This window comes from Saccoglossus kowalevskii, chromosome 9 (genome assembly GCF_978046115.1).
Source record: "Saccoglossus kowalevskii chromosome 9, keSacKowa6.1, whole genome shotgun sequence".
NCBI lineage: Eukaryota > Metazoa > Hemichordata > Enteropneusta > Harrimaniidae > Saccoglossus > Saccoglossus kowalevskii.
Window position 1 is genome coordinate 23,068,947 of NC_140649.1, and position 18,185 is coordinate 23,087,131.

An 18,185-nucleotide genomic window follows, 5' to 3' on the forward strand; every position below is an offset into this window, starting at 1 on the left:
TATCAAAATGCAAATTTTCGGTTCCGAAATAGTCTTCTTTGGATTTAAGTTTAATACAAATGGGATGAGTTGCGATGAGAAACGAATCAAAACTATCCGCGAGTTGAAACGTCCGGAAAATGCCTCCGAGGTACGTTCATTTTTGGGAATGTTGGATTTGCCTTCCATGATGGTGCCCCAATTTAGTACTTTATCTGAGCCAATTAGACGTCTTACAAAGACTGGTGTACAATTTCTTTGGGGTGATATTCAAGAAACTTCGTTTAATGCCATTAAAAACGCTATCTGTTCTGACATTTCGTTAGGATATTTTGACATAAATAAGGAGGCTACTTTGACTGTAGACGCAAGCCCTCTTGGTATTGGCGCTATTCTACGTCAAGGTAACACCCTTATTAGGTGTGCCATTTGTAGTGCAAACCGATCACAAACCACTCGTTAGAATATTTAATCGTCAACAATTGCATAAAATGTCAGCACGAATTGAAAGATGGGTGATAAAATCTCAAAGATTTAGTTTCAATGTTCAATATATACAGGATGACAAAAATCCCAGTGATTACATGTCGCGCCATCCGAATCATTTTAAGCTACATAACGTAACTAAAGTAAATAACTATATTTCTTTTGTGCAACAACATGCCAAACCTCGTGCAGTTAGTTTAGCGGAAATACAGCTAGCAACCCAAAATGATCCAACACTAATGTTTGTTGTGCAGTGTTTAAAATATAATATTTGGCACAAGAACATCAATGAAAATGTGAATAAAGATGCTCTAAATGTGTATAAACAAATTAAGGATGAATTATGTTTCGCAGACGGAATACTTCTAAGAGGTACTAAAATTGTAGTCCCGTCTTCACTACAGCATCAAATTATTTCGACTGCACATGAAGGTCATTTGGGGTCATCCAAAACAAAGGCCCTTGTAAGAGAAAATTTGGTTCCCTGCAATGGATTCTCTCGTTGAATCTGCGGTGTCTAATTGTTATGCCTGTCAACTTAATATTGACACAAAGGTCAAAGAACCATTAAAACCAACGAAACTACCTAAAGCGGTATGGTCATTTCTAGCAACGGATATGTATGGCCCTCTGCCGTCCGGTGAATATTTAATTGTAGTTGTAGACGAGTATTTGCGGTTTCCAGAAGTTGAAATTACGAGCTCTACAAGTTCGGCAGCGGTTATACCAAAGCCTGATCGCATTTTCACTTCTTATGGATATCCCGATAAACTTAAAAGTGACAACGGACCTCCGTTTAATTCAAAAGAATTCAAGACATATTCAAAGGTTTCTGGTTTTAAACATCAAAAAATCAGCCCCGAATTCGCTAGAGCGAATGGGTTGGCAGAAAACTTTATGAAAAACTTGGGTAAAATAATTCGTTGCTCATTAGTAGAACGGAAAAATTGGAAAACTGAAATCCGAAAATTTTTGTTGAACTACCGTTCGACTCCCCATCCGTCAACTGGGAAAAGTCCAGCAGAAGTTATTTTCAATCGAAAAATTAAAAATAAACTTCCTTCTTTTGATCTCGATACGAAATTATCTAAAGGTGATCAGAGTATAATGTTAAGACATAATCGTAGCGTGAACAAAAATAAAATGTTTCACGATAAACATGCTAGAGTGAAGCAAACATCATTTCCTGATGGAGAGAGAGTGTTTGTGAAAAATACGAAACGAACAAAATGTGAACCAAGGTACAAGAAAGTTATATTCCGTGTTGTGCGTTCCAAAGGTAGTATGGTGACAGCCAGCAACGCACATAATAAACAAATTACTCGAGATCAATCCTTCTTTAAAAGTTACCATGGTCCAAATGTAGATAATGTTGATATAGATGAGTATAATGAAGATGAAGAGTTAGAAAGAATTATGAATGAAATTAATAACCAAAAACTCCCTGCGGAAAACAATGCGCCAAATATTGAAGTGCAAGATGCACAGATTACGCAACAAAACACACAGCAAGCACGACCACTTAGAAGGTCAACACGAATAAGAAAACCGAATATTAGACCAGATTATTTATATTATTAGATTATTTATTAAATGTATAGATTAAATAAAATAAATAAAAACAATTGTTCTAATCCAAAAAAAAGTTGAATAATAAATAAAAAGTAATTAATAAAAAGTATATATTTAGACAAGTATTGTATGTACTAACAATTGTAATTTGTATTTGTAAAAGTATAGTTATTGATGTATTGCATATAAAAAAATTGAATACTGGTTAATCATAATTTGTTGTAGAGCTTACTATTTAAAGGTGAAGAGAGGTGTAGTGATTTGTACACACTATTGATATGCTAATTAATGTACACCTGGTATGCCAGTACATCTGGCATGCGCTGCTATAAAAGAAATGTAACTCAATAAAATGTGGTCAGTATTCTATAAGCCTTGGTCGTGTTTGTGTCCTGTCATTGTACCGTGTGTGCGTGCTTTTGCTACGGGTCCACCCCAGAATACCACACAAGTGCCCTCGAACCTGCATCTATACCTTAATGTCCTAATATAGATAGATTGAATAACAACTAGTCAAATATACCTACACAAGCGCAATCAATAAAATTCATGTGACACAATTTCCATTTGGACAAACACCAGTGTTCTTATCACATGCTGCATTGTTTTTACAATGACAATTATAGTTACATAATGTACATGCCGGAATAAATAAATAAATAAATAAATAAATAAATAAATAAACATAGCAACCAGTGATTTTAAATACACACCTTGTTGACAATCAGAATCTATAGTATCTAGATTTATCCATCCTGGTGCACAATCTCCATTTAGACAAACACCAGTGTTCTTATCACATGCTGCATTGACTTCACAATGACAATTATAGTTACATAATTTACCATAGAAACCATCAGGACAAGAAGAGGGAACTGAAAACAATGAAACATAAATTACATTAATTAATACTATGAACTAATTATGCCATAAATTGTACATGATATGTGAGTACAGGTTTTACACCACAATTAGACTTGTATCAAGGCACTTGTATGCAACCACAAATGTCATCTCCTCTGTTTTGACAGCATGATTTGCGATCCCCTCACTATTGAACAGCAATCATAGGCCATGTCAGCGTCAGGTCAGAAAACTACCCCAACAAATGGCAGTGACAGTGTTACTGTTATAACACCATAATTCACTTCATTAATATAAATAAATGTGAACACATCTCCGGGTCGATCATACAATTTACACCAACAATCACTCACTATCAATGACATGTTCCTGTGCAGTTTGCTGAGTCTAATCAATTTTTAAATGTATGTAACATACAAGATACATAGTGGACCCAGTTTATTTGTGTGATTCCTTCCTTTATTCTGCCCATAACACTCTACTCTGCCTATCAATCACCAGCACAGCAATTACATTATGCTGTTGTAATTACACCCATTGGTAAACTGACATATCTGATGTGATATCATAGTCATACCTTTACACTTATTACCACTCCATCCTGTATCACAATCACCAGGACTGGCAATACATTCTCCTTTTGTATTACATCCATTGGTACAGTGACATGTCTGTGTACATCCAGCTCCATATGTTCCAGGAGGACAATCTGGTGATAAAAAAATCATGACATCAGATTTAAAAATTTGATTTGAATATGTTCAATGTATTCAACACATTAGTGGACTAGCCATGACTTGAAATCACCAAATTATGCATTTCAAGTTTATTTCACGAGACACATAACTTGTTATTACTATATTCCACTGGGTTCCAGCACCAATACAGGTTAACATCTAGTTTGTTAAAGATGCTATGGTGAGATCAGTTGCAGAGTAAAATGTTACTTACTGAGTCACTGAATAAATTAGTGACTTGAATCAAGTCATTTAGCTGTTCTAATAAAAGGGAAGATGATGAAGCTAGTCGACTAATTGGCCAATCAATTATTGAAAAAAAAAACATCAAGTTTAAGTGAGAGGTTAATCGTGATTCGTTAGCAATTTTAGTAACATAATTAATAAGTGTGTAACAAATGCGTGTTTTAGTCAGTTGAGCAGCGATCATCGGTCGTTTAATAGTGTCGTCGTCACTACTAGAAATATTCACTCCAATACAGAAATGGGAAATGTTTCCTCTGCATAGTGATCTACTCTACATGTGTGCAGTATCAGTCGTGACCCCACCGGGTCTAAACTAAATAGATTTATTATTTGTTGTGATAAATTGTAAGCCAGGTTCCATGCACATGCACGATATCAGGCCAATAAGTAGTTATGCCAGGGTGCGGTATAGTTAGATTATCGCTAGAAGCATATAGGATTACTATAAGTTCATATTGTAATGAGGAGCAGTAATTATTATCGAAACCATGGGAAGATCTACCTCAGGAGTGTTTTGAGAAAAACTAAGCCTATCTATATGTAACTATGGATGTATATGGATATAGATGTATACATGGTGGGCATATGGATTTAGACATTGGTGTTTAAAAACTACTTGCGTTGACAATAAAGCTCAATGCACTGTTTGTGGAAGTACCCGTTGGCAATTATTATGGATGTATATAAACCCAAAACTATTTAGATTGTCCCATTGTCTTTATGAATATTTTCTGATTCATTGAAAGTAGATAATATGTACTTGAGATTTTGACTGAAAAGCTGAAATTACTCAAGCAATTAATATGAACATATTCTAATGTAACGCTAATAAAGTCAGTGCAATGTCAGAGACAATCTGTGTTCATTGAACTGTGATTAGAACAAAAACAAATATGAATTATTATTCAAATTAAACCAAATTCAAGGCAATTAATATGAACAGATTTTAACCCCAAAACTGTGTATTGTCGTAGAGCATCTATGTACCAAGTTTCATTGAAATGGAAAAAATAGTACTTGTAATATCAGTGTAAAAGCAGTAAATTGACTAATCATTAAACAAATCAGGTGATTAGTATGCACAGATTTTTACCCCAAACCTAATCAGGTATGTACATAGTCCTAGAGCATCTAGGTACCAACTTTCATTAAATATGTTGATTAGTACTTAAAATATCAGTGGAAAACCTAATCATTATGCAAATTAGGTAATTAATATGCATGGTTTGTCAACCAAAACCTGTGCATTAACCCAGAACTAGTCTTCGCGCGCACACACGAATATAAAATTCAGTTATTAAAGTTTTCACGCATGAAATTAAAGTTCTATCTTCACACTGGATGAATTTATTTCCGAGGCCGCAATAATTTCATTCTTTTTTGTGACCCAAAAGAAATCAGCAGATGGCTAATCTAAACAAAATATCTACAACAACAAAACAATTACATTACAAAACACAGACACATCTGTAAGAGAAAAATAGCTAGCATTGGTCTATCCAATAAATTACTTGAGCACAGCTTATGTGCCTTGATTTAATATCAACGAATAAATAAATACTTTAAAGTAGATTAGTCTGGGGATTGTAGTTGCTGAACAGATGCATTTGATATGCATCTGATTAAATATACGACGTGACAGGCAACTCAATATTGAACGTAAGCGGCATAGAGACAGTATAGGTATCGAGACATACAATGTTAGCTCAAATGAAAGTCATAAAAACGAATAGTATAATTTGTTATATGAGTCACAGTCTCTCTATCTTTGTATACCGTTTCATTAAGACGGTATTAGAACAGTTTGACTTCGAATCGTAGCAATAGTAGATAGTTGATGCATACCTTTGATGATGTCACGGTTTACATGTTACGACATTATACACATTTAAACACATTTGATTTGTGTCTCGCTTGGTTTAGTACGGGGTTATACAATGCTTGCCAAATTATAATTTATTGGTATCTTAAATAATCGATTAGAAATTGTAGGAGACTACCTTCAAAATCCTCAACTACCTGTTCATCCAAACACCAGTACTATATATGTATTGTTACAGATAAGCATACAAAAAGTGATTATTATGTACAGTAATTTAATATGTGACATGCTACTTACTACAACTAATATTACAAGAGAGAAGTATTATATAATTCAGATCAATATAAATTCAAAAGTATATCTACAAACAATTAATTTTGTTTAAATTAGATGTATTTATTCAACTTACCACGTATGTTACAATCTAATCCTCCATGTGATGCAAGACATGAACATCCATATGGATCAGATACACAGAACATCCTTCCTTTACAAGCTGTAGCTGAACTTGAACATTTGCGCTCACATGACTTTCCCCAATAGCCTCGTGCACAACCTAAAATATAGAATCATGTAATTTTAAGCATTAAACAGAAAGTTTAGAAATTTTGAAGATAAGGTTTTACCCGAACACTGTGAAAGCTGATCAGTCCGATCAAAAATATTTATCATGAACATTTGCAACCAAACATATGGTTACATCATCTCTTTCATGCCAGCTGAATATAAACAATTAAACACAAATATGGGATCACCTGAAAAGAGCCATACATGTCATGGTAAATGATCAAACTTTGATTTGTTCACTGGTATATATGGTGAAAATATTTTGCCTAGTTGTATAGGATAAAAAAATGATACATTATATTCATATGAATCTTAATTTAGTTTGTAAGAGGGAACTGCATATAGATTTTACTACAATTATATTCAATAAAGAAATAATAAATTACACTACATGAAGATAAACTACAATACAAAGGTTGGGTAGAAGGGCTCCCCAGACACACCAAGTGCTGTCTTAATAACATGCGTCGTTAATAATTTAAATTAATTTAAATTGAACAATGAAATTACGCGGCAGTGATTAGTGACAAATATGATTAGAGCATGAGAAACCATCTGAATCTGAAATGGGCAACATGATCTCTCACTAAACATATTAGTGATTAGTACAATTATATTTAATAAAAATTAAAATCAAAGAAAGCTTAGAAAGAACTTCCGTGTGCTGAGAGTATTGGAGACACATTAAAAATTAATTCAAAATTACTTGAACTTGAGATCTTGATGGGAATGCAGAAAACTAATTATGCAAATAAGGTAACTAATATGAACGGATTTAATTGTTAAACTAATAAGGTCTGCACAATGTAAAAGTAATATGATCTGCGTAATGTAATATATATGTACTTAGTTTCATTGAAATGTGATTACAACCACACAACTATTAATTATTATGCTAATTAGAGAATTAATTCGAACAGATTTTAACCCAAAATTAATCAGGCTGTCTATTAATCAGACTGACCAAGTTTTATTCAAATGTGATGATCAATGCTTGAGATATCAGTATTAATTAATTATGTTAATTAGTTGATTAAGATGCATAAATATCTACCAAAAACTAATATGATGTATAGTCCTAGGTTCATTGAAATGTGATGATTAGTACTTGAGATATCAGGTGAAAGCTGAAAATTAACTAATTATGCTAATAAGGTGATTAATATGCACAAATATTTATCCAAAAACTAATTAGGTCTCTGCACAGTCCTCAAGTAACTATGTACCAAGTTTCATTGAAATGTGATCATTACTACTTGAAATATCAAAAGCTGAAAAATAATTAATTATGCAAAGTAGGTAATTAATGCGTACTGATATTACCCTAAAAACTATCGGGTCTGTGCAGTGTCATATGACATCTATGTACCAAGTTTTATTGAAATGTTATGATTAGTACTTGAGATACCAGTGGAAAAGCCGAAAATTGATTAATCATTATGCAAATTAGGTGATTAATATAAACAGATTTTTACCCAAAACTAATCAAATCTGCGCATTAGTTCAGAGCATCCATGTGCCAAGTTTCATCAAAATCCAATGAGTGGTTCTTCAAATATCAGTGGAACAGTCATGGAACAGAATAAAATCAGTTAATTATCATGCAAATTAGGTAATTAATATTCATAGATTTTTACCCAAAACAAATGCAATCTACGCATTAGTTCAAAGCATCCATGTGCCAAGTTTCATCAAAATCCAATGAGTGGTTCTTCAGATATCAGTGGAACAGTCATGGAACAGCTAAAAATCAGCTAATTATCATGTAAATTAGGTAATTAATATTCATGGCTTTTTACCAAAACCTAATCAACTCTGCGCATTATCCCAGAGCATCTATGTACCAAGTTTCACCAAAATCTATGCTGTGTGTGGTGCAAATACAGATATAAGGTGCGTGTGCTCATGAGAAAACCATTAATCACTTCAAATGCATGCTGACATTATTATATGGTGTGTAGTGGATTGCATTGCAACATTTACTGCGTATTTCCTCTATGGTATTTTGCAGTTTGCTTCCACAAAGCAATGTACGTACACAAACACATGCTATCGAGTGTAATAAGCAATTATTGCATACTCCAATTATAATATGTGATATATTGTATGTGAGATGTGGTAAAATAATTAACACATTTAGAGAGTATCACGATTTGTTTCTTCAGGTCTGGGTTCATCAATAATATGGTCATGACCTCCACTCCCTGGGGCACATAACAAATAGTGATATTGCCTTTATAGTTGTAAACGCACGACAACGAGTTGCGATTAACGGCTTATACCACGCATCCCCATGCATAAAACGATTAAATTGCAAGAGATTTTTAGTGACTGTTTCGGTTGTGCGTGAGATTGTGCCACTTCAAATTTGCATGAGAATGCTCTTTGAGATTCAAATTAGTAAAGCTCATCTTCGTTCATCGAATACGATTGGATGTTAAGTGATATGACCAATAAGCCTTATGTGCTGAATGGTCTTTTCAAATAAACTCCACTCATTGGTCAATATTTTGAATACATTTGAATTTTTCACGTGTCAAAGCATGGTCTTGTCATTTCGAATGCAGGCAGCGCTCAGTGATGGTCGAATACAGTGACATCTCCGATTCGGAGTACAATGATGACATTGAGAGATTTTGCTCTTAATACGACGAAAAAGAAGATTTTCAGTTAACAAAACAACAAGAACGTCAACGTTTCGGTTTACCTGTAGACAATGAACAGATAGCTACCATTCATAATTCGCGAGTGCCAAAAAACACGCGCAGATGTACTAACTGGGGAGTGTCTGTGTAAGATAAATGGGGCCGAGCCAGAAATGAACGAGTCGAGAAGCACGATGTAAGCAGTAGTGACGTGTTCACATTTGTTCCCAGATTATGAAGCGAACTTGGTGTACGTGAACTTTCATTTTGGTTGTGTCGCTTTGTTGTCGAGGCTCGTCGACAAGACGGAACAGAATATCCATCTAATAGTCTGCGTGTGCTTTGTAGCGCAATTCAGAGATATTTACGTGACGAATGCAAAAGAGTTGACTTGTGCTTTATGGATACACATGCTCGGGAATTTATGGAATTCCATCACACCCTGGACGGTGTAATGAAGAGTATAGACAGACGGGGAATAGGTGTTATTAAACTAACGTCTTAAACTGGACGACGCGCAATTTGTTCAACAGTTTCCAGATTGTGACAAGAGATAAACAAGACCAAAGTCAAGGTAAGTTTTGTTAAAGTGTCGATGGCGTTCCCTATATTACGAAAACAATTCAGGCAACAGACGAATATCGTCTGTGGTGTTGTGTCTGCGGAATTGTTGATTGAGGGTTCGAAGCCAGCAGTTAACATTTTGTTAGAAAGTTTCACAATTAAATCAAATATCCAATGATACCAGTATATTTATTTCATTATTTTAACAACTTGCAATGGTGGAAGTTGGTCAAACACGAGTTCTTATACCTAAATAAGTATCAAATATTTGTCGACACATTTATTCTCTCAACCTTGTAGAGGTGGAAATTAATTAAACAACAGGTATTTACTCACAAATATAATGGTCAATATTTGTCCATACATTCATTCTGTCAATTTAAGAACTTGTAATTGTTGGAATTAATCAAATGAGAGTTGTCTACACCAAAATAAGTTTCAAATACTTGTCCCTTTTAAAATGTATTGACCCACAAATTAATGAATATTCATGAGCACAGAAACTGCTACGTCATGAATAAATTAGCATAATTTAAAAAAAAATTGCATAAAGTGTAGGTACTCCTTCTGGAGCTCTGCCGTTTTTTCCATAGAGTCTGCTACAAATTTGAGTTATGCGGTCTACTTGTATGTGTGTAAAGTGTTCGCTCTCCGAGCAGTCGCCGAACATAGTAACCTTACAGACGAACAGTTCGTACAAGGATCAGACAATCATGCTGACTATATTGAATTTAATGGTAGACCGTGTAAAAATAATCAAGGAGGACTGTATTACTCGCGGAAAATCCCGTATAAAAATGTGCGCCAATACGGCGATCCTTCCAACACGCGTTATGTTGTTCAGTTATTGAAACGTTATTTGCAATGTATTCCACCGAAAGGTCCCTTCTACAGACGTCCACTGACGTCCAGCGGAGGGCTCAAATTTTCTAAACAGAAGATTGGAGTAAATACTTTACGACAATATCCAAAAAGAATGTGTGATCTGGCTGGAATAGATGGGTATCATACTGGACACTCGGGTAAGGTAAGTTTGTCTCAAGTGATTCTGGGGTGGGTGGGATCTTGGGATGGGTTCAAATGTGTTTGAATTTCGCCGATTGAAAACAAATATTGTACATTGTGAAAACGTATTTCAAACGCGATGCAAATAAATGTCGGTATATTTACTTCTCAAATCATTCTTTTCACACTTTTAGGTTACTGCGGCGACTTCGTTGTATGAAAAAGGCTTTGATGAGCAACTAATCAAAGAACGCACTGGTCACAGATCAGATAATGGGTTGAGAACATATAAACGAACAAGCAACTCTCTTCAGAAAATCGTATCTGATGCTCTCCAACTTCCACTACCGAAATCAAGTACTTCAGCCATCGTAATAGACGATTCCGATTCCGTACACAAGTCTAAGGTTGAAAGATATGAACAGCCACCGCCTGAACCAGTGATTGCAACATCACATGCAGAATTCAGAGAAATGTGTCGTTCAAATGATTGTTGTTCTAAACAAATTAAAATTAAGATCCAGGACGGGAACAAATGTGTCAATATTGAATTGTAGTGTCCTTTGTTTCCATAGAAAGTATAATTAAATTAGTGCGATTTGCACCCTCATTGTGATTTGTGTGATTAAATGCATATACTTTGTTTAATTTGTAATGCAAATTGTAAACGGTAACGCTTTGATTGATATGCAAATTGTAAACGGTTACACTTCTATTGATATGTTAATTGTAAACGCTATACTTTTGATACAAAGTGTAGCATTTACACTTTGCATATGAATGAAGTGTGACCGTTTACACTTTGCATATTTGCGAATGCGTTGCTTTTTACAATTTGCATATAAATTCACCCTGTTAGCAAGAATAAATCGTTGGCGAGAACAATGATGCACGTGACCAAGGTATAAATATTAAAATTATACTTTCAGTCATTGCTGAGACTTTTTTGCACAGTAAGAGTTATGTGGTTCTAACTACTTCCAGGCAGTAGACCTCCGTAATTAAACAAAAATAATCACGGTATCACCCACCAGGCGCACGTCACCTCTGAGGATTTTGGGTAATATCTGTGGACTTTTTTAGTTTCTGTGTACTGTTACCTGTTGAAGCGTAGCAGCTCCCCATGTCGTAACAGCACTTCTACCTCACGTGGTTACTCCAATTACTATCACTATTTGTTTAAGTTAGATATTTGCCTATGTTACACAAAGTAGTTTGGGTGTGAATCAAGGAAGTAAAACCGCAGGCACCGCACTCACCCCAAGCCCAATCCTAATTAAGACAGTGCGAGTCCAATGAACAACACGTTTTTGTTTACACCATAATCCCCCAAATTTGTCTCTACTGTACATGCATCTGGAATGTAAAAACGTATGTGTGTAACACTTTACATGTGTACTAAGAATGAAATGAATCAGTTTGGATCATGTAGGAATGGATGAACTAACATAATTGTAGTACATGTATACAGCATGTAGCAAGTAGCAAGTAAGCAACATGGCTTATTTTCCTTTACTAATCCCAGTGTTCCTCATAGAATAATACAAAATGAGTAGCATAATAAAAGAAGAACAATACAAGCTAATATCTGAATTAATACTAATATTGTATTAATCTCAATGTCCTTTATATAATGTTACAATATGAATTTTATAAAAGTTGCTAATTAATAGTGCAGTAATATATGTATGTAAGCAAAATATAATAGCTAGATTTGAAAAGGTGGAAACATTACACTTTTCACTTTTTTATTTATATGTGTACTCATTCGGTTTACTGCCCTCATAAAATTGACAAATATTGGAGAGCATAATACTAACATCTGTTCCTAATTTTCAGCAGTATAAATGTCTTCATTTTGTCTACTTATTTTTATGTTTAATGAATGTTTTATTTCTGCTAAATTTGAATAATTGCAAGTGTATTCCTTATCATTTTAATAAGACATATTTTGACCATAATGCACACATTGGTAATTTAAGTAAGCATGTAAACAACTAAAAGATCAAATATTATTTGTCATTATTTGTCTTACCTGTATTACAGTCATCTCCTGTAAATCCTGGTGGACATATACATTCTCCAGTATCCGCATTACATATACCTCCATTATAACATGTAGGACAGTTAAGTAGACATGTATCCCCATATTTACCATTAGGACAACCTGTAATAATTAGAACATCATGTGTGACATGTACTTTGCATTAATTTGCACACAACTTCTCGATCTCCATTCTAATAGATGGCCAGTGCCACACTCTGCAGATGCCGAGATTTGCTGCTTGAACGCTAAGCACGAACCAAATCATGCCCTCGGTGGTGAATTAACAAACATATACTGATCCACACAAGTATGGCATGGCGACGGGATGTAGTAGATAGATATGATCAGATGCAGGACGTTGCCGACGACGCCTATGAAATCAGTTTCTACCTGCAATGTTACTTCGATCGAAAAAAACAACTGTTATTTGAATCCTGGTTTGCTGTCCATGTGTATGGTAAAGCATAATAGATAGTATAACAGCAATATGAAATTTATAATTCAATTAAACAATTATTATCATCATAAGGGCATCGACTGAAATGTTGAGTAAAATAGCAGATCGATGAATAAGAGTGTAATTCTGTTCAAAAGTGTTTGTGATTTTGCTAACAGACAATTACACCTCTTGTGTGCTTTCACACACTGGAGCTAAAAATGTCTCTTATTGAATATAGCATTACCTGGTCCCACCTTTATTTCATGTGTAAACTCTTCAAGCCCTGCATTTTTATTGTGTTTTTTTTTTAATTCAAGATTTTGTCTGTTTGTACATGTTATATTTTCTTATTTTTGATTAGATTTCTTTGTATTTTGCCACAATTAGCTCCCTTCATTTATGTTCTGTTGGTTTTGTTCGTCAAATGCTTGCCAGTAATTTATTAGCGCTTGAATTAGCAAAAGCTAGTATAAATTCCCAAACAATGCAAACTATTTTGCGTGAAAATAACATTTTTACATTTTTCACATTTTTAGTTCCTTATTGTACTTAATATGAACTATATTAATCTCAATGTTCCAACACAATTATCACATGTATTGTATTGTATAAAAGTTCTCATAATAATAATAATAATAATAATAATAATAATAATTATTGAAACCGTATCCCGGAGTAGGATCTTAGTTGAAAATCCAATAAAGTAATACAAAAAGATAGCAAAAAAACAAAAAAACAAACAAAAAAACACAAGGCATTCACAGACATTTAAATAAAGAAAAGAAGAGAAGAGAAGAGAAGAGAAAAAAAATATTTGGTGGTTGGTTGAGGCATCTGGCATTTTAGGATTTTTTCTTGTCGTAGTTTGAAACAAGTGTGGATTAATTTTCCTAGCTCAATGATTGTTTTGTCATTTTTACTTTTTAGTATATCTGTAAGTTGTTCGTCATCCGTCCCCAAGTTGCTTTTATTGTATTTAATATTCTTGATCATGATTTCTCGTTCCTTCTTGTATAGATTGCAATTGAGAAGAAAATGTTTTTCTTTTTCAATTTCCTGTTTGTCACAAACTGGGCAAATTCAGTCCTCCGCTAAAATGTTATTATATCTGCCCGTTTCGATTTGAAAAGTGTGAGCACTTATTCTGAGTTTTGTCACAGCAGCTCTATGATTTGGATTTTTGATTGCGGTGAGGTATTTTTCATATGCAAATTCTGTTTTAATTTTCCTATAGGTTAGTAACTTGTTTTTATGGTTTTTACCTTTATTGTCATCGTGTAATGTTTCTGTGCTATGTATTTCAAAGGATTGTTCTAGTTTGCGCGCTACTGTTTCAGTGATTTGTTTGTCATCAAGAGATTTATGGTTTTCCCAAATATTCCCCATATTTAAATTTTCTAAAATTTGTTTTATTTCTGTTACCCAGTTGTCTTTTCCTTTTTATCAAGATGTATTCTAACATTGTAAGCTTCATGCACTAGCGAATTTGGGTTAGAATTATTTATTTTGATCCAATATTTGATCATATATTTTAGGCTTGTTGCTAGGAGAGGATATCTTCCCAACTCTAGTAGGCTTGCCAAATTACTTGCTTTGATATTCACTTTTAGAAGGTATTTGCAAAAATGTATTTGTACTTTTTCCATTGTGTAGACAGATTTGATATAAGATGCGATTTGTTGATGTTCTCACTCGCCCAAATTTCACTGCAGTAAAGCATAATTGGTTTTACAATTGCATCGAACAATTTTAAGTAATATATATATATATATATATATATATATATATGGAGAGAACAATATAATACTGACAAACTTTGTAGATAGGAAACTGCATTGTACCACTGTATTTATATTAATAATGGAAACATATCTATTCGTCAGATCCTGGGGCACCTAATGTATGGCTATCGTTATCACCCGGTATAAATAACTTATTTCTACAAATTTTCCAATATCTTGGAAATTGCTAGTTACACTAAAATCGAAATTCGTTGATACAGACAGGCTAGTAACATTGCAGAAATAAATTGTTCCCACATTATTTATTGGGCTACAGAAAAATAGTTTCACCTTTCATGTGGAGTTTGGTTCCTGTATGACCAAGCACACAACAGAATTACAATATACTTAGGGTGGCTCCCAATATACAAATGAGCGTTACTATATATGTTATTGATCAGTTCATACACAGATAATGAATTAAACATCAAACATACAAAATAATAATTATGCTGGCTGACAAAGTAATAAATATAAATTAGTGTTTAATTATAAAGAATGTCCGCACAACAATACAATTCGTTACAATAAACTGGGATATCTGTTGGTGTATGTATGTGCGTGTAATATCACGTTACTGTTTTGTTTCAATGATTCACCGTCATGATTCACATATGAGTAGACTAGCAGAAGCGCAATTAGCTTGGTATACTATGACGTAATGTTGTACAGGATAAGAGTCTTTTACATTTAGAGTAGAACGTCAAACGCAAATCTTGTCTCAGGTACTCGATTTTATAAACATTTGTGTGACTTTTATTACTTTTGATTTATTTTACTCAAATCCGTAGACTTGGAGTTGCCGAAATAACCATCACGTTCAAACTTCAGTTATTACTCGTACCGCGTAATGCCTAGTTTGCCTGTCATCGCCATGTTACGCAGTCATCAAGAGATAACTCCCCGCAGAGTCTGCCTGATAATTTTGGAAATGTTTTAAATGGAAAATTAATTGTCAAGAATCCAAGTGCCGATGGTGTTTCAAAATCAACAGTGTCCATAATGTGTCAGAAGCTGAGTAGACTAGCAGTTAAAACAGTTAAACAGTAGGTGTCGAAAGTTGACTCATGTCACACAGCACAATTGGATTGTATAAAAAAACCAAAGCAGGATTATATTTGAAAGACATTCTACTAATGTTATCGGCAAAAAGTATTGCGACCATACATCAGGCTATAACAAAGATCTTGCGTTTTATCAGAAAGGAAATCACTATGGTGAGTTGCCGTAGAATCAATTTTTATGCAAAAATCATTATCATGTTATTGTCATTGTAAGCTGTAGACTTTTATTTATGCCAATATGCCTGATCTAGGGGCTTGTTCCAATCACGACTTGTTTGCAGTGAATTATTCTGTCAGTTTACTGGTTATGGTAGATGGGGTAGATACCTTAAATGGTTGCATAATGAATGTTCAACAGCAGGAACCTGAAAATTAGTAGTAATGATATTCATTGGAACGGTTGCTACTAGTAAATATTGTCATGCTCTTTGTCTGGTTTTGTTGTCTCGTCTATAACTAATGAACACCATTTAAAAAATATATATTACATTAAAACTCTTGTGTTAAGGGATGGTATGTAAATTATTTAAAAAAAATTGGTGTGGTTGAATAGTCGTACATTATTTTTGTGTTTTTGAATCGTTTTATATAAATGAAATAAATTTAAATTAATTCAGTGTTTTAATACAGAGAATTTCAATGAAAGTTTTAATAATTAATAAGCATATTCATATAATATGCGTGCACAAGGTGTACCTCATTGATAATCAGCCATGAGTAACATCACGCAACGGTTTTGTAGACACCAGCCCCTGTACAATGGTATGCACGAGTGCCGTCCAAATCCACCAATCAGCGAGACGGGGTTGTTGTTCATTCATATCATGTGCCGCATGCACCTTCTCGTGGGTACCATCCAATCAGTGGACTTCATCAACGTATATACGTTTGCACGTTTGAATAGGTTGCGTGTCAGGTATGTCGCCCTCCAAAGTCGACTTCGTCATGGTTTTGTTCGCCCATTCAGTCTCGATATGCATTTGCCGTGTTATTACAGTATTGTTTTGATTAATAAAAAGATACAGCATCTTAGAATATAGCGCTCCAATTCTATGTGACGTATAGTAAAATAATTCTTGACAATCATAATAAACGAACGGTAATTATAGTCCTAAAATTCTAAATCACCCAATACTTCTTGACCTGAGGTCAACCCGTCAATTTGCATACATGATGTAGCAGATGTGTACTTATCTTTAAATGTATGTTCGGAGAACAAATTTAAAAAAGATCATTTGTCTTTTAATGTATACTTTGCTCTATTTCTGCGAATCAAATAATCAAAACACAATTACTCTCATCTTCGTAAAACCCACCAATGAAAATTGTAATGTCAACTCTCACACGAATAACAACGTCCGTTAACACGAAGCTGCTTCTGTAGCTGAGGAACCGTAGATGGCAAGTCATTTAATATTTACTCTATATTTTGCGATACGTTTAAATACGTCCTTGCAACACACACGTTATTTTTTTTACAATTTTTCATGAACGAGTTTTTCAGCGAAGACATTAAAATTTAGTTAATTTGCACATATCAATGTAGTTGCCATATTGACTTTTAGCCAAAGTGTACACAAACTCCTAACGGCTCAAATCACACGAATGTTGTATTTGCAGCGCCATCACACGGCAGAACAAAACGTTTGCGAAAACTCGGAAAAAGTCAATTTGGGGACGGAAACTGGAGATTTGAGCACAAATTTAGAAATGTTATATTTGGTAAACACGGAATGAACGCATGTCACTGTTGATACAGATTATGAAAATATTTGGCGGTGATTTATATCTGTATAATAATTGTTGTTGTAATTGTTTTTGTTCTGTTGTATTCTTAATTGCGCATGAATTCAGTGTCAATTACATACATTGAAACATATTGGAATCGGCATTAGGAGGTTTCATATTGAAAATTTAGGCTTGACTAAATTCCGTGTGTGAGCAAGAACATTAATATTTGGGTCAGTTTAAATAAGTTACGCACGGAAATTGGACCGGTCCTAATTTTAATTCCCAAGACAGGCCAGCCTAAATGCAGTACGAACAAAAGCCGGATTACGTAATCGTCATTATTGTTGACTAAATAAATGCATAGACCAATTAAGATTGTTACATTTGTTGCGCATTCTCAAAACCTTTCTTCACAATCGCATCATCAGTGGTAGACTGGCACGGTCTCGGCGATTTATTTCTTTTTAAATTTAAAATTAAATAAAAAAAATGGAGGTGTTAACGCGAAATCCCCTGTAACCGCGAAATCATCATTTAACAGAAAAAAATCACCATAGCTAGGCAAGTCTACAGCAATGGTTGTGAGTTAATTTGTGTCCACCAATTATTGTATCATACCAAGGTACAGATTGGTTA

At 34.1% G+C, this 18,185-nt stretch overlaps 2 protein-coding genes across 2 annotated transcripts in view; one reads left to right on the forward strand and one right to left on the reverse strand.

The window, feature by feature from the left end:
* Positions 1–2,546: 2,546 nt before the first annotated feature.
* Positions 2,547–18,185, reverse strand: part of LOC102808080 (uncharacterized) — an 89,297-nt gene continuing 73,658 nt past the window's right edge. The window contains exons 4-8 of the mRNA XM_085504015.1: positions 12,523–12,654; positions 6,119–6,262; positions 3,479–3,610; positions 2,751–2,912; positions 2,547–2,560 (exon numbers count right to left, since the gene is read on the reverse strand). Coding sequence (XP_085360141.1) covers positions 2,547–2,560; positions 2,751–2,912; positions 3,479–3,610; positions 6,119–6,262; positions 12,523–12,654 — 584 coding nt within the window. The remainder of the gene's footprint in view (positions 2,561–2,750; positions 2,913–3,478; positions 3,611–6,118; positions 6,263–12,522; positions 12,655–18,185) is intronic.
* On the forward strand, positions 9,092–11,044 carry LOC146738992 (uncharacterized). The gene is made up of 3 exons (XM_085503530.1): positions 9,092–9,114; positions 10,041–10,509; positions 10,682–11,044. The coding sequence occupies exons 1-3, from the start codon at positions 9,092–9,094 to the stop codon at positions 11,042–11,044; spliced, it is 855 nt and encodes a 284-aa protein (XP_085359656.1).

Coding starts and splice junctions, on each gene's coding strand:
- LOC146738992 (XM_085503530.1), top strand. CDS start 9,092: ATGAACGAGTCGAGAAGCACGAT. Junction 9,115..10,040: donor AACGAGTCGAGAAGCACGAT/GTAAGCAGTAGT, acceptor CATAAAGTGTAG/GTACTCCTTCTGGAGCTCTG. Junction 10,510..10,681: donor ATACTGGACACTCGGGTAAG/GTAAGTTTGTCT, acceptor TCACACTTTTAG/GTTACTGCGGCGACTTCGTT.